The 25,424-nt window shown below is 38.4% G+C and overlaps 4 protein-coding genes across 7 annotated transcripts; all 4 read right to left on the reverse strand.

Annotated features, from left to right (window-relative positions):
- Positions 1-217: 217 nt before the first annotated feature.
- Positions 218-3,027, reverse strand: LOC131024202 (uncharacterized). Its single transcript, XM_057953712.1, has 2 exons — positions 2,618-3,027; positions 218-1,551 (listed from the first exon to the last, which is right to left on the reverse strand). The coding sequence occupies exons 1-2, from the start codon at positions 2,861-2,863 to the stop codon at positions 397-399; spliced, it is 1,401 nt and encodes a 466-aa protein (XP_057809695.1). The 5' UTR covers positions 2,864-3,027; the 3' UTR covers positions 218-396.
- A 438-nt stretch (positions 3,028-3,465) lies between these two features.
- Positions 3,466-9,349, reverse strand: LOC131024211 (DIS3-like exonuclease 2). Its single transcript, XM_057953724.1, has 7 exons — positions 8,914-9,349; positions 8,087-8,502; positions 7,945-7,998; positions 7,763-7,831; positions 4,818-7,046; positions 4,332-4,403; positions 3,466-4,215 (listed from the first exon to the last, which is right to left on the reverse strand). Exons 1-7 carry the CDS (start codon positions 9,038-9,040, stop codon positions 3,862-3,864), a joined length of 3,321 nt encoding a protein of 1,106 aa, XP_057809707.1. The 5' UTR covers positions 9,041-9,349; the 3' UTR covers positions 3,466-3,861.
- A 5,309-nt stretch (positions 9,350-14,658) lies between these two features.
- Positions 14,659-15,144, reverse strand: LOC131007778 (uncharacterized protein At4g04775). The gene has a single exon (XM_057934698.1). It carries the CDS (start codon positions 15,142-15,144, stop codon positions 14,659-14,661), a length of 486 nt encoding a protein of 161 aa, XP_057790681.1.
- A 447-nt stretch (positions 15,145-15,591) lies between these two features.
- LOC131024221 (uncharacterized) lies at positions 15,592-19,724 on the reverse strand. Of its 4 annotated transcripts, XM_057953747.1 has the most exons (7): positions 19,524-19,679; positions 19,342-19,449; positions 18,500-18,813; positions 17,511-17,606; positions 16,251-16,310; positions 15,958-16,159; positions 15,592-15,837 (listed from the first exon to the last, which is right to left on the reverse strand). In XM_057953747.1, exons 2-6 carry the CDS (start codon positions 19,442-19,444, stop codon positions 15,965-15,967), a joined length of 768 nt encoding a protein of 255 aa, XP_057809730.1. In that variant the 5' UTR covers positions 19,445-19,449; positions 19,524-19,679; the 3' UTR covers positions 15,592-15,837; positions 15,958-15,964. The 4 variants fall into 4 exon arrangements, with proteins under 4 accessions (XP_057809730.1, XP_057809738.1, XP_057809716.1 ...); XM_057953755.1 differs by having other exon boundaries at positions 15,592-16,159; positions 19,524-19,724; XM_057953733.1 differs by having other exon boundaries at positions 15,592-16,159; positions 19,342-19,454; positions 19,524-19,692.
- Between the last annotated feature and the right edge of the window lie 5,700 nt (positions 19,725-25,424).

Raw genomic sequence — 25,424 nt, forward strand, 5'->3', positions numbered from 1 at the left:
CAACTAACTAATTAACTTTATTAAATGAACTGAAAATCAATTTTTATCGAATCCAAGTAGCTCACGAGCGACTCAATTCATTTACAGCACTTGACACACATGAGTGTACAGATTTTAAGAATTATGAATGAGTTTTGAGAAAGAAAAAAATAAATGAGATTAATTCTTAGTTAGAAACAAAATTTCGATATAAATAAAGATTCAATGGACAAACAGCTTCAAAAAATTCAATTTATTCCAGAACTACAATGAAAATTGTGGATGGTTGCCTCCGACAACAATACATTACAAATTCAAATGCCTAATATATATGTCAATAGCTATATCTCCTTACAAATTGATCACAAATTTTGCAAAAATGGAAATAAGATTAATGAAAAACACAAAGCATTATTATCATTTCTTCAAGAGCAGCTTCTCCTTCATCCTCTCCACTGCGCTTCGAAGAGTGACTTCATCTTTGCAGAAGGTAAACCTCACAAGATTCTTCCCCTCCTCCGGATCGAGGTAGAAGACGCTCGTGGGGATGGCGACAACACCGACTTCCTTGATCAGATACTCGCAGAAGGCGACATCATTTTCCAGCCCGAACGGGGTGTGGTCCACCACGACGAAGTAGGTCCCGCTCGACGGGAAGACAGTGAAGCCCACAGCCTTCAGGCCCTCCACCAGGATTCTCTTCTTCACCGCGTAGTCACGCCTGAGCTCCTCGTAGTACGACTCGGGCGCCCGGAGGGCCACCGCCGCAGCGTGCTGCATCGGGGTGGACGTTGCGAACGTGAGGAAGGCGTGCGCCTGCCGCACCCCCCACGTCAGGTGCGGGGGGGCAATTGCCCACCCGATCTTCCACCCGGTCAGTGAGAACGTCTTCCCAAGTGAGTTCAGGGTCACGGTCCACTCGTACATCCCTGGGAGTGAGGCGATGGAGACGTGGTCCATCTCGAAGGCCAGCTTGTCATAAACTTCGTCGGAGAACACCAACACGTCATGCTCCGTGCACAACGAGGAAATGATCTCAAGCTCCTTTGTTGTGAACATTTTACCGGTAGGGTTGTGCGGAGTGTTCATCAGGATGGCGCGGGTGTTCTTCGTGACAGCGGACTTCAGCTCATCAATCGGGACGGAGAAGTCCGGGGGCTTTAGGGTGATGGACTTTATTTTAGCGCCAGCCATGGACAGAGTGGCTTCATATGAGTCGTAGAACGGAGCAAAGACGACGACTTCATCACCGGGGTTTATAAGGCCTAGAATCGTCGCAGCTATTGCTTCCGTGCATCCGGAGGCGACCGTAACTTCCTTCTCTGGATCGACCACGAGCCCGGTGTCGATCCTAAAACGGTCAGCAACGGCTGAGTTCAAGTCGGGGACTCCATATCCACGAGCATACTGATTCTTACCGTCTCGAATGGCCTCAATAGCAGCTTCTTTCACAAACTCCGGACCATCAAAATTGGGGAAGCCCTGTCCAAGATTGATAGCGCCGTGCTTGATTGCGAGGCTGCTCATTTGTGTGAAAATTGTCGTTTTAAACTTCTCCAACCGCTTCGCAATCTGAATAAGTCAAATAATCCAATATGTGTTGAGGACAATCGAGAGCGACACCATGAGATAAATCAAATAATTTCCTAGATGTATTGTACAAATAATGAAGCCTTCAAACACATAAAACCAAAGCAGAAATAAACATTTGTGACATTTCTCTTCTCCAACTCAAAACACAATTAAGCTTTCACCAATCATCATTCACAAGATAACTGTTTTATGTGATTACAATCCATTTAAAGGGTGATCTAGTTGGTGGAAAGGGCGTTAGCGACTGACAAGTTATGAATTTGAATCTTCACTGGAATCTCCTAGCCTGGGTCAAGCCCATCGTATAGAGCTTGCTTAGTGCAACTTACATCTCCCTAAGGATTGTCTGGTTGGTGGAAAAGGGTGTTTACGGCTGAAAGGTCATAAATTTGAATCTCACTAAGGCATTCTAGGTCAAGCCCATCGTATAGTTGCCCAATGCAGCTTCTTACATCCGCTAAGGGTGGTCTAATTGGTGGAAAGGGCGTCTATGGCTGAAATGTCATAAATTTGAACACTAACATACGTTCTAAGTCAAGCCCCGTCACTTAAAGCTAGCCCGTGCATCGTACATCTCTCTTGCACGACGGTTGCAGGTTTCCCTCGTCGCCAAGAAAAACACACACATGCTCACTGAGAATTGAGAATTATGCTCACTAAGAATAACATATTTCTTTGATTGGTCAAGCTCAACAAAATCAAAACATACACAATTTGAGACAAAAACAATACTATCTCTTAATATGTCAGTACAAAACTCATCCTAACTTCATATTCTTTTTCACGTTTTCCTTATTTATAAGAAAAAGAAAAGAAACAATACAATCTGTTGATATATAACTGCAAATCTGGTAAATGTACTTGGAAAAATTAGTTAATTACAAACCAACCGATTCATAAAAGCAACAGAAATTCTCACTTTTCCTCGGATTTTCCAAAGTCGGATTCCAAGATTCAATTCAAACCAAAAACTCCAACAATTTGGGAGATTCCCAATCAACATATAAAAATGCTCAATTCCAAACCAAGAAGGAACGGGAGAGACCTGGAGAGGCCGAGTCGCAGAGTTCGGAGACGACTCGCTCTGAGTTGAAACGTGCTGCTGCTGAGTCGTGGCGGCAGTGGAAATTGAAGTAGCCATGATTGGTGGAATCCTCAAGCTGCAGCGGAAGCTGTGACCTGCAGAAATTCCTAACTTTATGCCTATGTTATTGGAAAATATTTGGGAAAATTTGATGGGTTTAACCATGTGTGGTCTAAACATTTGATGAGAAGAAGTGGAGTGGAGCATGAGCTTGAATGCTGTTCTTTGATTTAGGGATTTGATGAATCAATTTGGGATTTCATTACCAAATTGCCATATAAAGACGAGTCCACGAGCAGACATTTGCCATATTAAAACGTTTATTTATTTTTTTCGATCTGTATTTGTAGTGAATTTGTCCTCCATTAATTGCCACGTCAATTAAAAATTTGGATTTCTTTTTAATACATATCAAAAGATTATAATTTAATTAGCACGTTTTAAGCATTGAGCCTAGTATATACAACTATACTGGAAGAATGAGATTTAATTAGAAATTAACCGTTAACGGGAACATAAACAAGTTCACCGGTAGATATCAAGATTTTTATTTTTTAACTTCGATATATTTAGAAAATTAGTTCTATAATTATTTTATTAACATAATGTCCTTTACATTTTTTAAATATTGAGAAGCTATATCCAATATATACACAAATTTACTAATGATGGGTCCAAGCCAATCCATAAAATTTTAGACAGAATTTATGATAATACACAAACACTCGTATATGTTCATCGCATGACATGACATCCATCAAGTATAGCAAAGCAATGCAATGCATCTACAATCAACGACAAAGTGGACAAGAAAGAAAGTTTATGTTGGTATATTAGTCTAAAAAAAAAGCATTGCAATAAATAGAACATAGAGTTCCCAAAAACCAAGGATTTAGACATCTATGGCTTCAACTCAAAACTTCCGACTTCGATCACATACCAGAATCAGCTGAGTTAATTTGGGACAACCGGTCGAAACAAAAAAGATAAGACCGCCTCCCCCACTGCTCCGGCGACACCCTAGTGGCTCATAACTAAAACAGAGCCACGAGATGAACACCAGATTAGAGGTTAAACCACCCCCTTATATACACCTCCTCGTCGACCACCACCGGCTGCCCTCCTCTCCAGCTGAACCTGGCCTTATATCTGCACTTCTTTCAGGGTGCATGTGGGAATAGGGGGACGAGGCCGTGGTGATGCAGTTAGTGAAAATATGAACTAACGTACATCCTTGCCACGATGTCAAGGGGCCCGTCATCCCCACCAACAGCATGCAAAGCAACAGGAATTGTTGACAGGATATGCAGAGTGAGAGGAAAGAAAACAGGTTCACAATCCATTCTCTCGGTAACGTCTCCAAATGTTTGTGACTCGCCGATCTCTCCCTCAACGGGGTTCACTAACAGAGCAACTTCGTCAACTGTCTTGCTAATTTTTCCAGGACTACTTTTCTTGCTTGAACGTTTATGCGACTGACTGAGCACCAGGGTTGATGTCGTGTCCAGCCACTCTGCTGTTAACCCGTCAACTTCATCGTAGTATATGCGTCGCTCAATCTGACAGAAAGTAGTAGGTGAAGATGAGCAAAGACATTTTACCCAGATCGACAAATATCTCATGCAGCTATCATATCAACTCAAGATCAAGACAAGGAAAAATGCCAAGAACTCACAGCCAGCTTTGTAATGTATATAGACATAAATCTTGGTCCAAGCCCCAAAACTCTGGCTTCGGAAATTAGTATCTGCCAAGAAGCAAGAAGGAGAAGGGTTCAAGCGGTCAAACTCGTACACTAAAATGATCAGGAAAGTAAAAACAGCTTGTGAACTACAACGTATGCTAGACTGCCAATAATTGTTGATATTGTGTGCAGTCAAACGAGTACTCGTTTGACAGCAAACGTACTACAACCTGTCAATCACAAATCACGATCTAACATCAAACATGCCTTATTCAGGATATAATATAATAACTAAAAAGAAAGGGAAAAATCAAAAAGACAAACAAAATTATAAGCAGCAAAACATATAATTTAAAATGGCCCATGTAAGAACCATCCCAAGTTCGTAACATAATTTTGGTTACAAAACTATGTAGACAAATGGGAAGAAAGAAAGTTAAAAAGTCACTCAAGTTCAAAATATGATGGAAGATATACCTGCTTCTTTCTAAGAAGAAGCCACATGTAGAGCTTGTCAGTAGCATCCTTCACGTGTCTGGCAGCCCGCTTTCTCTCATTACAATGAGCAGCCACATCAGAAAGATTTTCAGTCTGTGGAACCCTATATCTTAATGCTCCAGCAGACAAAGCTTGTTGAGCTTCAACTGTTTCTATTTCATCTTTGTCAAAGTGTACACCAGTAAAGCATCTCTCCAACGTTTCCTCCATGGATATGTTTTTCAACATTCTTATCCTATTTAAGTAAACATCTTCAGCTTCTAGAGCTGCAGCCAATGTTCGGTGTACCACAATATCAGGGTATCGCCGCAGAGGAGAAGTGAAGTGTGTGTACAAAGGAACTGCAAGTGCGTAGTGACCATGATCACTACTGTCCTTGAGTTCTCCACTGCAGAAGTACGAAGCCAGCTGCATTGGCCTTGCAGCATAAGACATTAGGATATCAAACAAAACAGTGTCATCCCCAACTTCCCCCCTGATGTGCTCCAACGAGCTATGGAGGCGAGCAGATGAATAAATATCCAATGTTAGACCATGTTTGTTACAGAAAGCCTGGAAGTCTCTAAGTTTCCGCGGATTAGGTTCAGGGTGCCTTCTCAGTAGAGCACAGGATGGATAAGTTCTAGTAATCACTTCCGCAGCTGTCCTATTGGCCAAGTGCATTAACTCTTCGACAAGACTGTTTGAGTCATTGCGCTCAGAAAACACAGTATCATATGGTACGCCTTCTTCGTCAAACAAATAAACAACTTTTGGGCTTTCAAGTGACAAAGCCCCACCTTCAAACCTATTCCTCCTTAAAAGCCTCGCGATCTCGTGAAGACTTTTCACAGATTCGATGACGTTAGACCATTCGAATTGGCCATATAAATTAGGCCAAGGTTTCGCTGTTTGATTACGATCCTGAAAATCAAACAAACCATTGATAATGTCTTGAGCATGCTCATACGAGAGCTTGCAACAAGACCTTATGATGGTGCGGCCAATCCAACGCTCTAGAACTTCACCAGCAGAATTCATGTCCCAAATAATAGAAAAGGCAAGTCTATCCACTCCAGGGTTGAGGGATGCTAAATCATCTGAGAGCATAGGGGGCAGCATTGGCAATTTACGCAGCAATAAGTACACACTGGTAGATCGAATTAGGGCATCAATGTCTAGAGCTGTATCAGGTAGAACAAAATAGGAAACATCAGCTATGTGAACCCCCACCCGAAAATTACCATCGGGCAGCATTTCTACCGATAATGCATCATCAAGCTCAGTAGCAGTTGAAGGATCTATAGTGAAAATGCACAAATTTCTTAAGTCTCTTCTACTTTCTAACTCTTCCTGGGGTATTTCCCAAGGGGTGCGGGGCAGACAAGAAAGTACTTCAGAAGAAAATTCAGAAGCATCAATTGCATTTTCAAACAAAATTGCAGCAATCTGAGCTTCCGCATCACTGCCTCTTCCAAAAACTTGAATAACACGTGCATCCGGGATATAACTTTCTTCAGCCCAATCAACCACTTTTGCAGCCACTAAATCTGACTCAATTGTTAAATCACCAACTTCCAAACGTTTTTTGATGCTTGTTGGCAGGTTTCTGAGGGAGACCATCATTTTGGTGAATCTCGGGTCATTTGGAGTCAATAAAACATATCCCTGATTGAGATCTTGTTGATGTTTATTCTTCCTGGAGTTCTTTTTTTTGCTCTCTCTACTGTAAATCCATTGCTTCACACTCAAGAAACCAACAATATAGTCCCTTCGAATAGACCTTCCAATGATACCAACAACTGAACCAGTTGGTCTTTTTGATGGATATAAACCTGTTAAGGCACACAACTTCTCCAATGAAATCCTTGTGTCATGAGCATCACCAAGACAAGAGTGCATGGAAGAATCAGATGTAGATAGTTGACAGCCACCGACATAGCCATCACCCAACACTTCATTTTTATTGCTATAATGTGAGACTTCACCAGGACAAGACTCACTATCCTGATAGGCACCACCTTTAGCAACAACTACATTGTTTTTGGAAAAGCCATTCTCGGCCTCCACATCTAAATTACATTTTCCACTCAAACAATCTTGAGCATGTCTGCGACCATCATGCAAATTGTTGCCGGATTCAGTATTATTCATAGTTTCATTTGACCCCTTCATTCTCGGCCACAATGATGGTGAATCAATGACAATAGCAACAGTATCTCCATCAATCTACAACACGCTTATGTCAGGAAATTGAAAATACAGCTGAAGTTAAGAAAATCTTAGAGTAATCTAGCAACAACAAGTAACACTTTAGCATGTTTCAATACAAAAGGTACATGCAATAATCAATGCTAACGAAATATAACAAATGCACATCAGAATTGCAGCATAATGACCGCAAAATAAGGAAGAGAACTTCTGTCATAGATAACTTCAATATGATTTTCATGAAATACAGAATCTCAGTCACAAGACCAGCACTAGCCCAGTAAGATTTTTGTGGAGACTACAAGCTTCCTCTTCGCAAAGAGTAGTAATCAGTATAGTTAAGTTCACATCCAAAAGATCTAACAGATTGCACCACCATTCATCAAATAGAGAAGGTAAGGAAGGAGTGTCTGAGGTGCCAAAAGTAAAGATGCCCACAAAACTTACATTTCAAATTATAGACATACAAGTTTCTGTATCGAAAGAGAGACAGGCAGCATCACCATTCATTAAAAAGACTCTACTCTGTTTATAAATAAACTATGAAGCAGAAGAAGAATAACATGTTAATCAAGAAGTAAAATTTACATTCATATAGAACAAGTTACATTTAGAACTTGATTTGTGATGAAATGCAAGTTCTTGACAGAAGATGGAGAAAAGGGCAACGGAAATAAAAGATATACATGCTAGCAGGCAGTATAAAGTGTTGACCAAAATAGGAAAACACTTACAGCTCTGTTTTGAGCGACCACACTGCTAAGGAGAATATCAGTTTGGACCCCATCGATCTTGCAGTATGCCTAAAAATAAAATTAAAATTAAAAAAATATATATAAAATATCGATGCCTCACATTTCATGATCAACTGCAGAAAGCCACAACTATTAAGAACATAGTAAGTTTTAGGACGAACCTCAAGTCTATTATGAGCATTGACACGAAACACAGCCCTCAATAATTCTCCGTTCTGCATAAAGAGAAGTAACACCATTATGACAAAGAAGAGACAATGATGCTGTTCTAAAAAAAACTGATATGCATTGCACTTAAGAAACCTCTAGCGCTCTATTCATAGCATCCGTAGACCAATGAGGAGGAAAATATGTTCGGCGCGCCAGAGAATCAATCGGTCGTGCAATCAATACAGGTCCAACAGGCTCTTCACTAGAAGCAGGCCCAGGTACTGAACTTAGAGATAATGGTCGTGCAATCAACACAGGTCCAACAGGCTCTTCACTAGAAGCAGACCCAGGTACTGAACTTAGAGATAATGGTTCCTCACAATCTTGAGGAACTGATTGCTGATTCAGCAGGTTCCCGTCCGTAACTAGTTCCTCTACATGTTTTGAGGACATTAATCCGATGCCTACATTACTTTCTTTTGGCAGTTGATGATGCTCATGTGACATCATATGCTGCGATGAAGCGTTACCAATCTGTGAGCTAGACGCATCCAGGACAGTTTCGCTTACTGTGTAAAATCGAGGAGTATCATAAACATCAAAAGTCTGTCCAGAAAAGAGAAAACAGTAGACTACCTTTCTCAAATCAACCAAACAAATTAAAGGGGCATACAAATATGCATACCAAAGCAATATGAACATAACACAAAGTACTAAATAACAATGCACAGTGGCTTCCTATATAACTGTTTCATACAATTTCACACCCTACAGATAAAATTTGCAAGAGCTGATATCTGAGCATCAACTAAGTGGCTCTAAACCGAATATTCCCAGCTAATTTTCTTGTTAAATCCCAGAAAAAATAAAATCTTCAAAATTTAGCAACGAACATTTCATATAGACTGCACTATTTCTACTGAACAAAAAGCAGTTAAACAACCACACACAAATAGAACAAATTATTAAACCCAGATTACCTGACGTAGTTTGCTTCGACTTTTTCGCTCGACGCTTCTTCTTCTTGCTATCTTTCAAATCACTCTCAACAAAAATTCCTTCGGTGTGAGTAGAAACCGCACTTGATTCCACAATCAAACTCCCCATAATTCCCGATCAAACAAAATAATAAATGAAAACCAACTAATACTAGACTAATTCTAGGAAAGAAACTGCGCAGAGGGAATTTTCCGCTTTAATAAAAAAATCAGCGGATGAACCCTAGCGAAAGGCAGAATTGTATTGGAAAAAGGTTAAGGAAAATAATGAGGGTTAGGTATCAGTAACGTATATACTCACTCGTATTGATTTGAAAAGCCAGGGTAGAGGGGATAGATATATGTTTGTTGTATGTAAAAATTGTAGAGAGAGAAATGAAGGTGGGTGACGTGAGAGAGAGAGAGAGGTGATGATTGGTCGGTGAAGCAAGGCGCCGACTTTTCTTCTGCTTTTAGGATCCTCTTCTCTTCCTTTCTTCTTCTTTTTTCCTTTTTTTTTTTTCCTTTTTGTCATTGAGTTTATTTTTCTTTTCAATAACATAACTTAAATTAAATTGCGATAAAAAAAAATTGACAAATTAAATTGCAATATTAATTAGCTCCTCGATTGACCTTTTTTCTCCTATTGATCAAAGTTGATTTGAGTCTAAGCTTTATTGCTCAATCGGATTTTAAATCAACAACAAATTTTGAATGACTCAAAAAAAAAAAATTTGAAAAAGAATTTTTGGGAAAAGCTTGTTGGAAAAGATAGCACTTAGAGCCTCTATCTCTAAAAAAAATGACTTGTTTTTCACATTTGAGCTTTAGAGCCTCTATCTCTAAATATATACATATCCTATATATTAGGATTCATGTTTATAGCTTATTATTTAAATACAATACCAATACCCATTTGACTTATTTTTCATTACTAGTCATGTCTAATCGACTTTAAAGTATGTTAAGTGTCTTTTTTCAATTTGATTTTTGTCTTCAGATCTGACTCATTTATCCACTTTTTATCTCTAAATTTGAATTCTTTGTTGTAGCTCTTCAGTTCGTATTATATTGCTAAATTGTGAGTATGTAAAGTAAGTTTGAATTTAAAAAGCTTGTGGGTGGAGAGTGATTCAAATAAAAATCTCATTTAACGTTCATTTTTAAAATTATGAATAGATAAAATATTTATCACATAAAAAGTGAAATTATAGTTCCCAAGGGACACCAAGCAATGCGATCTCATGTGTGTGAACAGTGAGGTTCCGGGTTCAAACCTCAGTGCTCCCCCTCCCCAACTTCCCCAAGTAAAAAAAGAAGAAGAAGTGAAATTATAGTGCATTTTAGCATAATTATAATGCATTTATATTAAATGTAGTTAATTTATATGTTAAGTGCAAACTTTTAGCATAATTATAATGGATTTATATTAAATGCAGTTAATTTATAGGTTAAGTGTAAACTTCATAATTTTTTTACGTTTAATAATTTTTTTACCGTAACTCAACCCTTGGCTAAAACAATTGAGGGATCTAAAATTTATTCCTAGATGGCTAGATTTATTCTTTCCGAAAAAAATTCAATAAGCACAACACATAAATTTGTTACTATTATTATTAGTAGTAGTATTATTGAAACTCTGGATCAATGCGTTAGGTTATCTTTATCTAAAACCAGTGCAAGCAATGGGATTTCCATGATAAAATCGGCTAGGAATAATAATAATAATAATAATAATAATAATAATAATAATAATAATAATAATAATAATAATAATAATAATAATAATAATAATAATAATAATAAGGGGTTAATGCCCATAAATCCTGTAACTATTAGGGATCTCGCGTTTTGCATCACGTACAGAATTTCAGCCACATTATATCACAACTAAACACCCGATCGCGTTTTGCATTCGGCGAAGAATTCCGGCGACATAACTTAGCTTACATGTCCAATTTTTTTATGACAGAGCATACTAAAGCCTACATGGCAATGACATGGTAATTTTTTTTTAATAATTGACGATTAATGAAACGACGTCGTTTTGCCTAGTACTAAACGACGTCGTTTCGTTTGGGCGGTAATATTACTCGATAATTAGGGTTAATCCCCAACAGTATTCACTTTTCACCACTGCATTTCACCTTTTTCTTCATCTGGTCCCCCCTTCATTGAATCACCATTGACTTCGACTGTTGCTGGCCCTACAACATCCGCAAATCTTTGTCGCATTCCCTGGATTTGGTGTTTTCAATGGCGCCTCAGTGGTAGGTCATCTCTTAACTTTACTAGAAATGTCAGTGCATGTGGTAGAGTATAGGGTTTTGTGTATGTATAGTTTATTGTGGGTGGTAGGACCTCTTGTCATGTTATTATCATTTTCGAAATGTTGGTTTGTGCACTGTATAATATATTTGTATTGTGCGCCATTAGTTTATTGTTGGTGTCAGTTGTTTATTGCTTTTTCATTTGTTTATTTTGCAGTACAAAATTCGCCATTAATATCAGTTAGGGTGGCAAATTTGTGACAAAACCAAATGGTAGATATTTGTATAGTGGAGGTGGGTTTAATCTTAGGATGCCCCTAGATTCAGATAGGTTTGGCTACTTTGACTTAGAGCATGAGATTAACAGCTTGGGGATACACAAATGGAGTAGAATAACGTATAGAATCCCAGAGACTGATGTGTACATGGACATAAATGGAGATAGGGAAGTGATGGCAATGTTAGATATGTTGCATCATAAATTGAGGGTGTTATTCATTTATGTGGAAGGGTCTTTGACATTAGATCAGCTTACAGAAGCTGATGTGTTGGGCAGGGGAGATGAGGCTGGGGCAGGGGTAGTTGATATTGATGGCGGTGCTGTGGATAATGAGGTTGAGGCAGGGGCAGTGGATAATGAGGCTGAGGCAGGGGATAATGCGGCAAGGGCAGGGGATAATGCGGCAAGGGCAGGGGATAATGTGGACTCTGATGATACTGAATGGATTCCAGAAGCTGAGGGATGTGTGGACTCTGATGTAAGCATAGATAACTTAGATTACATATCAAATGAGGAATTCATCCAATTAAGAGTTAATCTAGCAGATTTAGGGAATTTGTTTGATCTTGCTGATACTGCAGAGGCCATAGAAGACTTTGACACTGGAGTAGACAAGGTTTCTGAATATGAGGGCAGTGATGATGATGTTCAATCATCTGAAACTGATGAGGATGAAGAGGGTGAGAGGCACAGGAAGAAGAGGGTTATCTATGACCCTAAGTGTGTGCATGCTGACCTTCAGATAGTGCTAGGTATGCAATTTGAAGATGATCTTCAATGTAGGAGCGCATTGACCACTATGGCCATAGAAACAGGAAGGTTTATTCACTTTAGAAAGGTTAGTAAAAAGTGTTGCCTAGCTAAGTGTACTCCTCCTTGTCCATGGAGGGTGTTAGGTAGTCTTTGGAGGAAAGAAAAAATCTTTATCATTACAAAATATGATGGTGATCATACATGTAACAGACAAACAAAGAACAAGATGATTTCAAGCAACTGGATTGCACAAAGGTACCTAAATGTGTTTAGGGTAAGGTATGATATGAGCATAAAGGAGTTGAGAGATGATATTTTGGTGAGATTCAAAACCGAGGTGACTAGAGATAGGTTGTATAAAGCTAAGAGGAAGGCTCATGAACTGGTGAGGGGATCTGTGGATGTACACTATGGGAGTATTAGAAGGTATCTTGCTGAGCTTCAAAGAGTAGATGTTGAGGGTAGGTTTCAGTTGATTTTGAAAGAGGGTAATGTGTTCAAAGGGCTGTATATTGGGTTTTCTTCTTTAAGAATGGGGTTCAGGAGGAGCTGTAGGCCAGTTGTGGGGTTAGATGGGTGTTTCCTCAAGACATATTTGGGAGGAATCTTGTTATGTGCCACAGGAAAGGATGGAAACAATCAAATGTTTCCTGTGGCATGGGTTGTAGTTGAAATAGAGAACGAAGCATGTTGGACATGGTTTTTCAAGCTGTTGTGTGAGGATCTTGAAGTTGGAGATGGTGCAGGTTGGAGCTTTATATCTGACCAGCAAAAGGTAAGAAGCTATTATTGGTTTTGAAATTTCAGTTCATTATACATGATATGACACTAATGTTAAGCTTTTTTTATTATAGGGACTTGAGAATGCAGTGCATTCTATTGCACCTCGTGCTGAGCACAGAAATTGTGCGAGGCATGTATATATGAACTGGAAGAAGCTGTACAAAGGGATCACACTGAAGAACTTGTTTTGGAAGGCTGCTAGGTGCACCAATGATGCTGACTTCAAGTTGGCAGTCCAAGATCTTAAGAGTGAAAATCAGGCTGCATTTGATGATTTCATGGCAAGAGACTATAAAAGGTTTTGCAAAGCCTTCATCTCTACACAAGTTTGCAGTGATTCCATTGACAACAATATCAGCGAGACATTCAATGGCTACATCCTTGCAGCAAGAGGTAAGCATAACATTCATATGCTTGAAGATATTAGAACTAGCTTGATGGTTAGGCAGGTGGGAAAATATGATAAATTTCGACAATGTGAAGATAGAATATGTCCTGCCATTAGGAATATTGTTGAAAGAAGGAAGGATGGTGCTAGCCAATGTGTTGTTTATCCTGCTTTAGGAGAGAAGTTTGAGGTGCACCATTTTGCTGACAAATTTGTTGTTAGTCTTAATGATAGAAGTTGCACCTATAGAGTTTGGAATTTGTTTGGTATTCCATGTATTCATGTTTTAGCTGTGGTTCATTACATGAACCTGGATGTATGTGACTATGTCAACGATTACTACTCTTTGGGGAGATACCTACTGGCATATGAAGAAGGTCTGCAGCCCATTAGAAGGCCACAGATGTGGCCTGATGTAGATGGTGAAAAAGTGAAGCCTCCAAGTTTCAGAGAGAGCTGGCAGACCAAAGAAGAAGTGGGTCAGGGCAATGGAAGAGAGGGAAGGCAAGCGGCTCAGCAAGCATGGTGTGGCCATGCATTGTGGGAGATGCAAGCAAGAAGGCCATAATACAAGGAATTGCCAAAATATGACTATGCCATCTGCTGAGCAAACCACTGAGCCACAAAAGGTAAGGGCTGTTACATTCTACTTATTTAATTACAAAACACTATCTTAAATCTACTAAGCACTTTGATTTTCAGAAGCTCCGAGGTAGGCCAAAGAAAGCAAGGGGTGAATCAAGTGGGGTAACAAAGAAATCTACTGCCTCTGTCTCTACCATGTCTGAAGCAAGAAGGGCTGCATTGAGGAGTGGAGTCTACACAGCAGAGAAAGGCACTTATGGCAGTGCAAGAAGACGTGGAGGTGCAAGAAGTGGGGCTACAAATGAGGCAATAAGTGATGTAGTGCAAGATGTGGGAAACACTCAAGAATCAGCCAACACTTAGATGTAGGCTTGAAAAAAATTTGAACTTATTTTGTAATGTTTGGTACAATAGGACCTGGTTGTGGTTTTCAACGATTACAATCTGTTAGTTTTTTTTATGCTAAAACTGCCATTATGTTGGACTAAATTGCAGTACATGAATGCAGTTCATATATGAAGAAAATCGTTTTGTTCATCCACAATATCTTGTTCATTGAAAAATTTGTTCATTCATAAGTACATAGATCATTCATTACATACTACTTGAAATTGAAATGCTTCTAACCTACTACATTTACTAATACTACATGACCCTACTACTTGAAATGCTTAAAACCCACTATTTGTTCATAGATAAATCCACACACCCAACAATAACAAGAACAACAAGAAAATCTTATTCTTCCTGTGCAATTTGGCCATCATCACCTCCATTGCAGCATTCTGCTTCTTGAGCTCTCTAAAGGCTTCAATTTGAAGGGCAAGTTCTTCCTTCAACGCAGAAGCTTCCAACGTCAATGATTCCACTTGTGCCCTCATGCCATTTATGTCAAGAAGCTGACGGGCTCTGTTCCTTTGAACCTGCAAATTGTGGAAACAGCCCTTGTAGTGCGAAGTGAGCTCTGGATCTATCCAGTGCCAAACACCACAATCTTCAATATCACGAATTCGGCAGCAGTAGAACCTCTGAAAAGGGTTCAACTCGGTCTTGGATGTGAAATGCTCCACTGGAAGATCGTGGTCGCACCTCAACTCACCTTGGGGGTTATTGGTGTTTCCGGGTTTACAACGCACCTTGGGGGACGATTGCGAGGAGGCCGATGAATTCTCCATTGATGATTTTCACTGGGGCTCTTCGGAAATGTTTAATAAAACACAAAGGAGCAGCCCTAGTTAAAAAATTAGGGTTCTTATTTTGAATTACAGGAAAACGACGTCGTTTGGTTATTACTAATATCAATTCGACATGAGGCAAAACGATGTCGCTTTAATTATCGGAAATAAATGACACGTAGATATGTCCGGCTGCCAACTCAGCTTGAATTTCGCCGGATAATTAAATAGGGTGCAAAACGCGATCGGGTGTTTAGTTGTGATATACTATGGCTGAAATTCTGTACGTAATGCAAAACGCGAAATCCCTAATAGTTAAAGGATTTATGGGCATTAGCCCCTAATAATAATAATAATAATAATAATAATAAATAAATAAATAAATAAATATCTCTGAAATAATTCTTCAAAAAGATTTCAAGAATTAGAGTATAAAAACAAGAGAAATGAGTCAATCGACTAGGTACATTTTATTATAGATGCTATATTTGATGTAAATATTCAGCAATTATTTTCCGTTACAACTTCGTAATACGACCTATGCTAATAATTCAACGAGCACTCGAGAATGCAAAATAAAGAAACTCGACGCAACTCTACGACCAGAGTCGCCATTGATGAACAGTTTGAGCTTCTGCAAAAACTGGGCAGCTCTCACAAGAAGAAGAAAAGTGGATTTGGCACAAAATCTAACTACAAAATCCAGATTGAAGAAGCACATTATAGAAGCTAATCTGATGTAACAACTAATGTTTGAAATATTTTCTAAGAGAAGTTTCATATAAAAGCAAAAAGACTTATGATATGGAGCACCTGATCTTCAAGCATCCGCTCCTTCCTCGACAAAAGTGTGATCATACGAGGGCTCGAATTCAAAATCACGATCCATGGCTTCCATTGTATCCCCGTATTTGAATTGTTTTGTTCCCATTGTGGTGAAAGGCATCAAGCCAAATGCACGAGCAGTCTTGATCTCACGGGCAACTTTCCTCTGAGCCTTGGCACTGATTCCAGTCTGCTCAACACACAATCAACGACTAAGAAACGAGCAGGTATCATATGTCACTTACCAACAAAGGATCGTTAAGAGTTGTTGAGTTTCTTACCTTACTCCTCTTGTCGATGATGCCAGCCTCAGTGATGAACTTTGCTAGGAATTTGACATTCTGGCCAGAGAAATTAAGCAAGCAATGAGTAACTAAGTTGGAGTCTGTTTTTCTTTTGAAATGTAAACAAGAATATCAGCAAGAAGTATTTCCTTCCCCCATTTATCAGATGCGTGCAAAGTAGCACAATCATAAAGAGTAAAGCCAAATTCGAAGTTGACAAATAGTGAATGGCAATCATCTGCTAGGTTAAAAAAATAGTGAATTAACAGAACTATCCTTTATCAACAGGATTAGCTTTTCTTGGCTTTTCTACAAATACACTTAGGCAGTAGCTAAAAAATGGACTATATCACCTTTAGAGCGGAATACTAGGGCAAATGCTTCGGGTTATTGACAGAGATGAAAGAAGGGTGAGCGATATGCATACTTTGAGAAGTGGTGCCCCGTGGATCTTGTCAGAAGTTATTCCAAATTAAAACCAAAATCATAGTTTCAAAATTTGATAATAAGCTAACAAATGGAAGTAGCACGAAGAAAAACTTTGGAGATTTGAGATTCAGATTCCATAAACAGCATAAAATAAAAATTATATGCAACAAATCTTTGAAATATTTGATATGGCAAAGAACTTTCTTTGCTTGGAAAAAACTAATTTTATGCATTTCAGAAGAATTAAGATAATTTATGAAATACAAAGCGACCAGGTTGCAGAATGAACCTCGTAAATGCCACTGTGGAAAGAACCCCCTTCCACTGCCCAAACAGTTCGTTCTAGTGCCTTGCCCAGAAATGTGCTCCACAAGCACATTCTAGAACATAGAATTCTAGTTCCTATCCGATTGTGGGACTAAGTCAGCAGATAGAAGTTTGCAGAGATTTAAACAAAAATTCTAGTTCCTATCTGATTGTGGGACTAAGTCAGCAAATAGAATTTTGCAGAGCACAACCAGCATCAGATGGAAGACATTATACAGTGTGATAGAATGTGAACAAGGAATATGATCATGGCACTAAGATATAACTGAAAGTAGAGACACTGGCCATCAACGGCAAAGATATCCATGCAAACCCTTACTTTGCCAAAGATTTTCAGTAGCAGCATTAAAGAATTCCAATATTAAGAGTTTTCACCACCTACAGTCATCCCCCTCTACTTCCTTCCCCTACCCAGCATTAAAGGTACTGCTAGACAAATCCACATGCATCTATCCAAAATTTTCATAAGAATAACATTTAACTTTTTAATCATATACACACCCTGAAATCAGCTTCTCGTAATACTTCCTTTGTTGTTGTTACAAACTCCATCCTTTTGCTAGGCTTACGCACTCCAGGCTTTCTCAGATCAAGATCCTGTATATATCAATGCAAGGTGGTTAGAGAATCAGGAAAGAGTTGTAACTCAATATTTCAAGAAGCTGCAGATCAAATTGTTTCAAACGAGGTCAGATGAGTGTTCGAACTAACATAGAGCTCAACACCAAAAACTAAAATACTATTGTACAGATTTATACACAATCATAGCAACAATCATACAATTATACAAAAGAGTAAATCTGGAGAATAAAGTGGTGTTGTTGTATTAAACCTTGTCTACAATATGCAGTCTTCAGGAATCGGGTTGACAATATTACTGTGGTATTTGCCCTCATTTCAAGTAGGGATGTTAGACATATAAGTTAGGGAGCCCTAACTTAACCCGAAACCATGGTCAAGGGTAGAGGGTTGACCCCCTCTTATATACCATTCCACACTTTCCTGTGGAACCGATGTGGGATATCGTAATAATCCATCCCCCATTAAGACCGAATGTCCACGGACGGCTCTCACTCTGGGGAGCCTTCGAGCCCCTGAAGTCGTGTGGCACTCTCCCCAGGTAGCCCTCTCCCATAAACTTCCGGATCCGGCAGGTCAAACCAAATTGTTAGACATATAAGTTAGGGAACCCTAACTTAACCCAAAACCATGGTCAATGGTAAAGGGTTGACCCCCTCTTATATACCATTCCACACTTTCCTGTGGAACCGATGTGGGATATCGTAACAAGGGATTTTATAGAGGCAGCTACTCGAGTGATGTCATAATTATTAGTTGACACAAATACATAGAGTCTAGCAATGGGGTTTCTAGCACAGAAAAAATTACTAAAACATAAACTGATCTTCTCTAGAATATGAAGCAGACAATCAAACACAAGTAAGAACCTTACTAACTAATGCTGCAAAAGCTGTACTTTGTAGTTATACCTTGGTTTCATAAGACATCCCACTCTGGAAATTAACATCAGGCCTGAAAGTATAATCATCTCTAGTCACTTCGAATGGATCAAACTCAAAGTAGGTGGCAGCTTTCTTTAATTTATAGTCCATCCCGTCTGCCAATGAATTCATATTATCACCGAAAACTCCTCCCATCCCATATGCATCATGTGCCGCCTTCTCAAGCTTTCCAAGCTTGCCGTAAAAGGAAGTCATTCTAGAGGAATTCACATCGCCAGAATTGCCTTGCTGAGAATCCCCAAAGAAATCAGACGAGTTGACTCTGTCCCAATCATCACTAACTGATAAAAGCATTAAAGCAGGCATCAACAATGATCAACGGATTGAAATATACCATACACCAACAAATCAATTCAACACCTATAGAAAACTTAAAAATATATGTAACTGAACAAAAATGGTGAAAAAAGAAAATCATCCAAGAGGCACGAGTTTCTGAGGCTCTAATTGGATCTTGAATCATATAAATGAAAATAGTTGACACAAGATTGTACTTAAAATGATGCATTAGCAATCACTAATCCTTAATCAAGATATTCTACACGACATACAATATATTCAGCAACTCGTACTTCAAACAAAATCCGTGTTGCTTTCTTCATTTTGTTTTTATCTTCTTTTTTCTCTCCCTTACTGATTTTCAATCCAAAGTAACAGCAAACATACTGACTGCAGCAAACAACAAATGGTGCATTCACAAACAATCGAACTGCTCTTATTTTCCACATATATCACCAAAATCAGAAATACAACTCAACTTCCACAACCAAAAATCAAATAGACAAAAACGCGTTGGAATTGATATTTACCAGGAGACGCGCTAGCTGAAAATGCTCGAACAACACGAGGGCTCTGAAACTGATGAGACAAAACGGCGTTGGCAGACCACAGGGCGCTTCGGACGAGTTTCATTTTCCCTGCACTTCCTCAAGAAATCAACAATATAAAAGAACTAAAAAATTGTTACTAAAAAATGCATAATTAGTACTACCTGAAATTGATGGACGAAGAAGAGGGGAAATTATTAGGGTTTAAGGATTGAGTGAGAAAGAATTAAAGATTAGCTCTTCAGCTCTCAACAGCAGCTGAAACTGCGAAAATGGATTTAGAACCGACCCGTTGGTCATCGTGATCCGGATGGATACGGGCCACAAATGACCCATTCATAATATTTTCGCTTTAGGGTTGGTCCAAAATGGGCCCTGCCTCGAATTAGCCCAACTTTATAGTATTTTTTTATAAATACTTTTTTTTTTGATCGGGCAAAGTCATGTTAAATGTTAGTAATTAGTTCCCCATACAAATACTTTTATAAATACTACTCCTTTTAAAATATAAATGTGAAAATTCAAGGGGTATTCGCGTATAAATACACGACCTTTCAATATTTTCTTATTTTTTCATGAATTTTATTTTTGAATCTAAATACACGAATTTTGTGCTCGTCTGATTTTTCCCATGAAACCTATTTTTTTCTTAAATTGATGATAACATGTCTGCCGCAGGCCCGCAGCTACCAACGTCCATTCAGTGAATTTAATTATTTTTTTGAGTCATTTGGATGTAAATACACGAAACTTTTAGTAGTATATAGTTTCCCCCCAAATTCCATGATTTTAAAAAAAAAAAATCCACTAAATTCATTTTTTTCACAAGAAATTCATTCTCTCACATATTTCTCACTCAATAATAGAATTTTTTGATCAAAAAATCATATTAAAGCTTTTCAATTTCCCGACACAATATAAATTGAATTAACATTTTAACCGTAACCAATCGCATCACAAATTAGTTGAGAAATATGAAAAAAATGATTGTTGTGGGCAAAAATGAATTTCGTGGGAAAAATAAGTTCGTGGAAAAAATTATAAATGCTGAAAGTTCGTATAGTTACAAGCAAATGACTCTAAAAAATAATTAAGACCGTCGATTTGTCATTGCACGTTGGCAACTTATGGGGAAAAATACGTTTCATGAGAAAAATCAGGTAAGCAAAAAGTTCGTCTATTTAAATTTTTAAAAAAATCATGGGAAAAAAAAACCAAAAAATGCAAAGTTCATATATGTACGTGTAAATAACCTAAAATTTTAAATGTCCACTTTGTTGTTGTATGTGAGAATTTTCCACTTTTATAAAAACTAGTACGCTCGCCTATGCGATGCACAACGAGCATCGAAATTGAATGATATTATTTGTAAAAATGATGTAAAATTGTCAAAAATATCATCATTCATGATTTAGATCAATTCATAATGAAAAATATTTTTTGTTAATTTAAATATTATTTATTTGAAGTAATGTATAATAATATTATTATTATTTTTAAGCAATAGTAACAATATTGTTGTATAAATTCAATGAATCTAATATTAATTATAAGCTATGTTGCAAAGGTACGGGAGTGCGGATGCGGGGGCGATACGATACGAGTACGGGGATACGGGTTTTTAAAAATTATAGGGTGCGATTCGGCAAGGATACATCTAATTATTAAAATTTTATGATATATAATGCTTATAAAATATATAGTGCAATTTAAATTTTCTTAAATTAATTATATGTAATTTACATTTTATTTTACCCAAAAGTTAAGCATTTTCAATTATATAAGTTAATTGGGCAATAATATAACGATTCAAATATTATTAGTCCAATATATAAGTTATAATTGGAAATAAAATTATCAAAATAACCTTGTATAGGTCTTTCGTGTACGAGATGTGTGAATTTCGCCTATGGAATTTGCGAATCTGGTTTGTTTTTATAAATTGTTTTAAAAGATACGCCACGTGGCAAATCGGGTGCGAATCCGACGAGAATCCGAGAGAATCGCACCCTAAAAGAATCCGATTCGCCATACATGCTAATTTTTGAAGAATCCGTGCATCATAGATTATAAGGGTAATTGGTGTATAAATACATGAACTTTACTAACTTTTTGGTATTTAACTTGAACTTTAAAACCTAGTTATAAATACATGAACTTTAAACTTATTCAATTTTTAACACATTTTTATATTTGATGAAATTATTGCTGACATGTCAAAATTAAAATTGAGTTGGCAAAATTAATCATCCAACTGGCATCCGACTAATAAATTTCACTTATGAAGGCAGGCATTAAACATCCCAAATCAAGAATTTGAATATTGAACAAATATAAACCTAAAATTTTAAAACCTAAAATCCTACACGTCAACTTTCCCCTTCCCCCTCCCACACCCCCTCAGACCGTCCCCCCTCCCTCTTCGGCCACGCCACCGCCACCACTTCCCCACCTCCGTTGTCGGCACTTCTCCAGCACGGTGGACCACCCCCCCTTCCCCCACCCCGCCGTCGTCCCCTACCCTCATTGAACATGGTGAATTCGAAAGAGAGAAGAGAGGAAGCGGAGGAGATGAGCGAGAGAGAGGCGGAGGCTACCTTCCCCCATCTGCACACCTCCGCCGGACCCTCACCCTTCCCCTACCTCGGCGCCGCCACTTCCCCCTCCTCCTCCCCAGACCCCCGTCAAGCCTTCCCCCACCCCCGTAGACCTGAAATCAAGGCGGCAAATTTCACGTATTTTCTGGAAAATTGATGAATGAATTTGGTGTTGTCGAATGAGCATCGCCGCGGCAGGCGGAGACCTCGCGGGCGGAGCACGAGGCGGCATAGGAGACAGGGCGGTAGGTGGCGGTTGGTCTGGTTTGTAGCAGCAGAGAGTGAGGCGGCAGAGGCTATGGAGGAAGGAGAAGGGGTTCCTGGCGGAGGTCGTAGAGGAGAAGGGTTCGTGGCGGAGGTTTGCGGCTGGAGAATAGGCCCTATGGAAGGGTGTGACGTCTAGAGGTTCACGGTTGGAGAAGGGCTTGAGCTTCGCCTCGCCGGAGAGGGTCTGTCGGGTAGGGGAGGGTCTGTCGAGGGTGGGGGGGAGGGGGGCGTGGGGTGAGAGAGAGTCTGCCTTCATAAGTGAATTTATTAGTTGGATGCCAATTGGATGACTAATTTTGCCACTCAATTTTAATTTTGACATGTCAGTAATAATTTCATCAAATAGAAAAAATGTGTTAAAAATTGAATAAGTTTAAAGTTTATGTATTTATAACTAAATTTTAAAGTTCATGTTAAATACCAAAAAAGTAGTAAAGTTCATGTATTTATACACCAATTACCCTAATTATAATGAATATTGTATAATAATAATAATAATTATATTATAAAGAAAGTAGAAATATAATAACAAACGCAAATTCAATTTCCAGTATCTATCACGTCAAATAATAATCTTACTCAATTTCCATTTTTCCTGAATAGTAAAACTCAAATATGAATCTGTCGTCCACCATACCACAAGAACAACTGTAGAGATGGGTTTTTGGTAGCGGTTAGAGCAAAAATTCTACTCTATTTTTTATTTTGGTTCTCGATTGGAGATATTATTTCTTTTGATTTGCCTTTTCTTTTGTTCCTCTACTTTGATTTCTGGCTAATCAGAAAAAGAATCGGAAGAATAGGGAGATGGGTTAAACGATTTTGGATTTTCTTTTGCAGAGATGATGGGTTTGGTTTTGAATAATTGAAAGAAAATTGTTGTTGTTTCCCATCAGTTCTTCGATTGAATCGACAGATAATCATCCCCATTGAAGTAATATTTTGAAAACCATTGATGTAATTAGGGTAGAGAAAAGAAAATCGTTCGTATTTTGCACATTAAGAGCAAGAGAAAGTTTGAGACAAAGTGAAGAGAGTCTATTTTGCACATGAGGAGAAAAAGGAAAGTTTTGAGATTAAGCAAAGAGAAATGTAGGAGAGAGAAAATATCACGCTAAAAAGTTATCGTTAAAACTCTGCTTCAATAGTAATATATAGATATTGTGTTTATGTCTAAATTAATTAAATTACTCACGCAATCGCAATTACTTGTAAAGAAAAGTCTTCTTCTTACACTTTTGTACTTTTTCACCAAATCAAATTCATTGTTGTTAATCAATAATCATGAAGATTCTTCTTTTTTGAATTTAATGCCCACAAGGTGATAAATGTACAACTCGTACTCGAAGGTAATCGTATCCGTAGTGGAGAGCCCATACAAGCTCATAAAAGTGGTCCCCACCTCAAAAGAACCTCTTCCTCATAGTGGAGAGCCCATAGAGGCTGTTAAAAAATATGTCGAGTTCTTCAAAAATCTGTCAGTTCCAGTTTTTAATTATATATATATATATAGGGGTGAGCTAAAATAAGAACACTTTTAAGTGTATAAAATATGAACAAAACCTGATCATTAGATCTCGGTTGATCTTGTGGCTTGAAATTTGCCTAATCAGAACATAATTCGTAATAAAAGAACTTCATATTCGTGCATAGAATATAATTCGTACGTAAACAAAAGTATTTTCAATTCGTAATAAGAAAAACGTATGAATTACAAGGGAAACAGTTACGAATTTCGTATCTATATATAATTTGATTTGGGCCATTAATTTACTATGATCTAATGGACATGATTTGTTCCTAGTTTATACACCTAAAAATGTTTTCATGGTAGTCCACCATATATATATATATATATATATATATATATATATATATATATATATAGGGGTGGACTAGAATAAAAACACTCTTAAGTGTATAAAATATAAATGTTTCTTAATGTACGAATTTTATGTAGAACACGTATGAATTTATCTAACAGAGTTACGAATTGCGAAAAATAAATTTTTGTTATCTTTGGGATTCGAACTCAGGACCATGAATTCATCCAACAGGGTTACGAATCAACCGTAGATCTTGATGATCTAAGGCTGAAAATCATTTATATTTTATACACTTAAGAGTGTTTTTATTCTAGCCCTCCCCTATATATATATATATATATATATATATATATATATATATATATTTCCTACTTAATTTTTATTGCGCGGTGCTATGCACGCGCTCCTTTCTCTATCCTCCCGAGTCGGACGTGGAGCTGGGAGCCTGAAGCGCGCCTGTGAGACACCGTATTTGGGTGGGCGGGGGGTCGACCGAGCCCGATGTGCACAGATTGGCAAGCTCCCCACTACGGATGCTCTAAGAGCACTCCCAGCAGATCACCTAAATGTATCACTAACTCTAAATTTAGGCTAAAACAATTGAAAATGAGATAAAAAAATGCATCCAACAGATCCCCTAAATTAGATGGGGCCCACAAAAATTTTTACACCTACCTAAATTCAATCTTAAATTAAACCCACCCTAAATTTATTTTAAGCTTATAATTAGTAGGGCCCACACATAATTATTGTTTTTAGGGTTAAGGTGCAGATAGGCCCCTCAAGTGAAGGCCCTTAGAGCATTTCAGTCCTCTTACTAACTGTGTGTGCAGATTGGCCCTCGAACTCAAAAAAATGGTGCAGATCGCCCCCTCTGACTTAACACCGTTACGGGCCGTTAGTTAGAGGGGGCGATCTGCACCGTTTTTTTGGAGTTCAGGGGCTAATCTGCACCTTTTCCCTTTTTGGAGTTCGGGGGCTAATCTGCACACCGTTCATTAAAAAAAATCACATCTCATCTTCTCCGACCAACTTTTCCGGTGTCAATCGCCGTCAGATGAGGAAAATCACGAAATCAAGTTCCCAAGCCCCAAATCGGGAATTCCAAATCGGCATCATTGTTCCCAAAAATCACATAATCGAAATGGAAACTCGAATTCTCCTCGAACGTCACTGCCCCCAATTGCAGAATCACCCCCAACGAATCGAACTTCGCCTCGTCGTAGGCAGTGATCGTGACCCCAATCGAGATCGAGATCATGTTGGCCATGGTCTCTGATTTGAAGGCGTCCTTCTTCAACAGCACGCCGATAGTGTAGATGGCGACGGGCATCGTCGGCCTTTATCACCGGATTTCGCCGGATTTGAGAGAAAG

This window comes from Salvia miltiorrhiza, chromosome 1 (genome assembly GCF_028751815.1).
Source record: "Salvia miltiorrhiza cultivar Shanhuang (shh) chromosome 1, IMPLAD_Smil_shh, whole genome shotgun sequence".
Lineage (NCBI taxonomy): Eukaryota > Viridiplantae > Streptophyta > Magnoliopsida > Lamiales > Lamiaceae > Salvia > Salvia miltiorrhiza.

Excerpts from the sequence above, each read along its gene's own strand:
- LOC131007778 (XM_057934698.1), bottom strand. The coding sequence starts at position 15,144 with ATGGAGAATTCATCGGCCTCCTCGCAATCGTCCCCCAAGGTGCGTTGT.
- LOC131024211 (XM_057953724.1), bottom strand. The coding sequence starts at position 9,040 with ATGGGGAGTTTGATTGTGGAATCAAGTGCGGTTTCTACTCACACCGAA. Across the intron at positions 7,047-7,762 it reads TGGTCGCTCAAAACAGAGCT|ATTGATGGAGATACTGTTGC; the intron begins GTAAGTGTTTTC and ends AGCGTGTTGTAG. Across the intron at positions 4,216-4,331 it reads TATACATTACAAAGCTGGCT|ATTGAGCGACGCATATACTA; the intron begins GTGAGTTCTTGG and ends ACTTTCTGTCAG.
- LOC131024202 (XM_057953712.1), bottom strand. The coding sequence starts at position 2,863 with ATGCTCCACTCCACTTCTTCTCATCAAATGTTTAGACCACACATGGTT. Across the intron at positions 1,552-2,617 it reads CTGCGACTCGGCCTCTCCAG|ATTGCGAAGCGGTTGGAGAA; the intron begins GTCTCTCCCGTT and ends TGACTTATTCAG.
- LOC131024221 (XM_057953755.1), bottom strand. The coding sequence starts at position 19,444 with ATGAAACTCGTCCGAAGCGCCCTGTGGTCTGCCAACGCCGTTTTGTCT. Across the intron at positions 18,814-19,341 it reads TTCAGCTAGCGCGTCTCCTG|TTAGTGATGATTGGGACAGA; the intron begins GTAAATATCAAT and ends TGCTTTTATCAG. Across the intron at positions 16,160-16,250 it reads TCATCGACAAGAGGAGTAAG|ACTGGAATCAGTGCCAAGGC; the intron begins GTAAGAAACTCA and ends TGTGTTGAGCAG.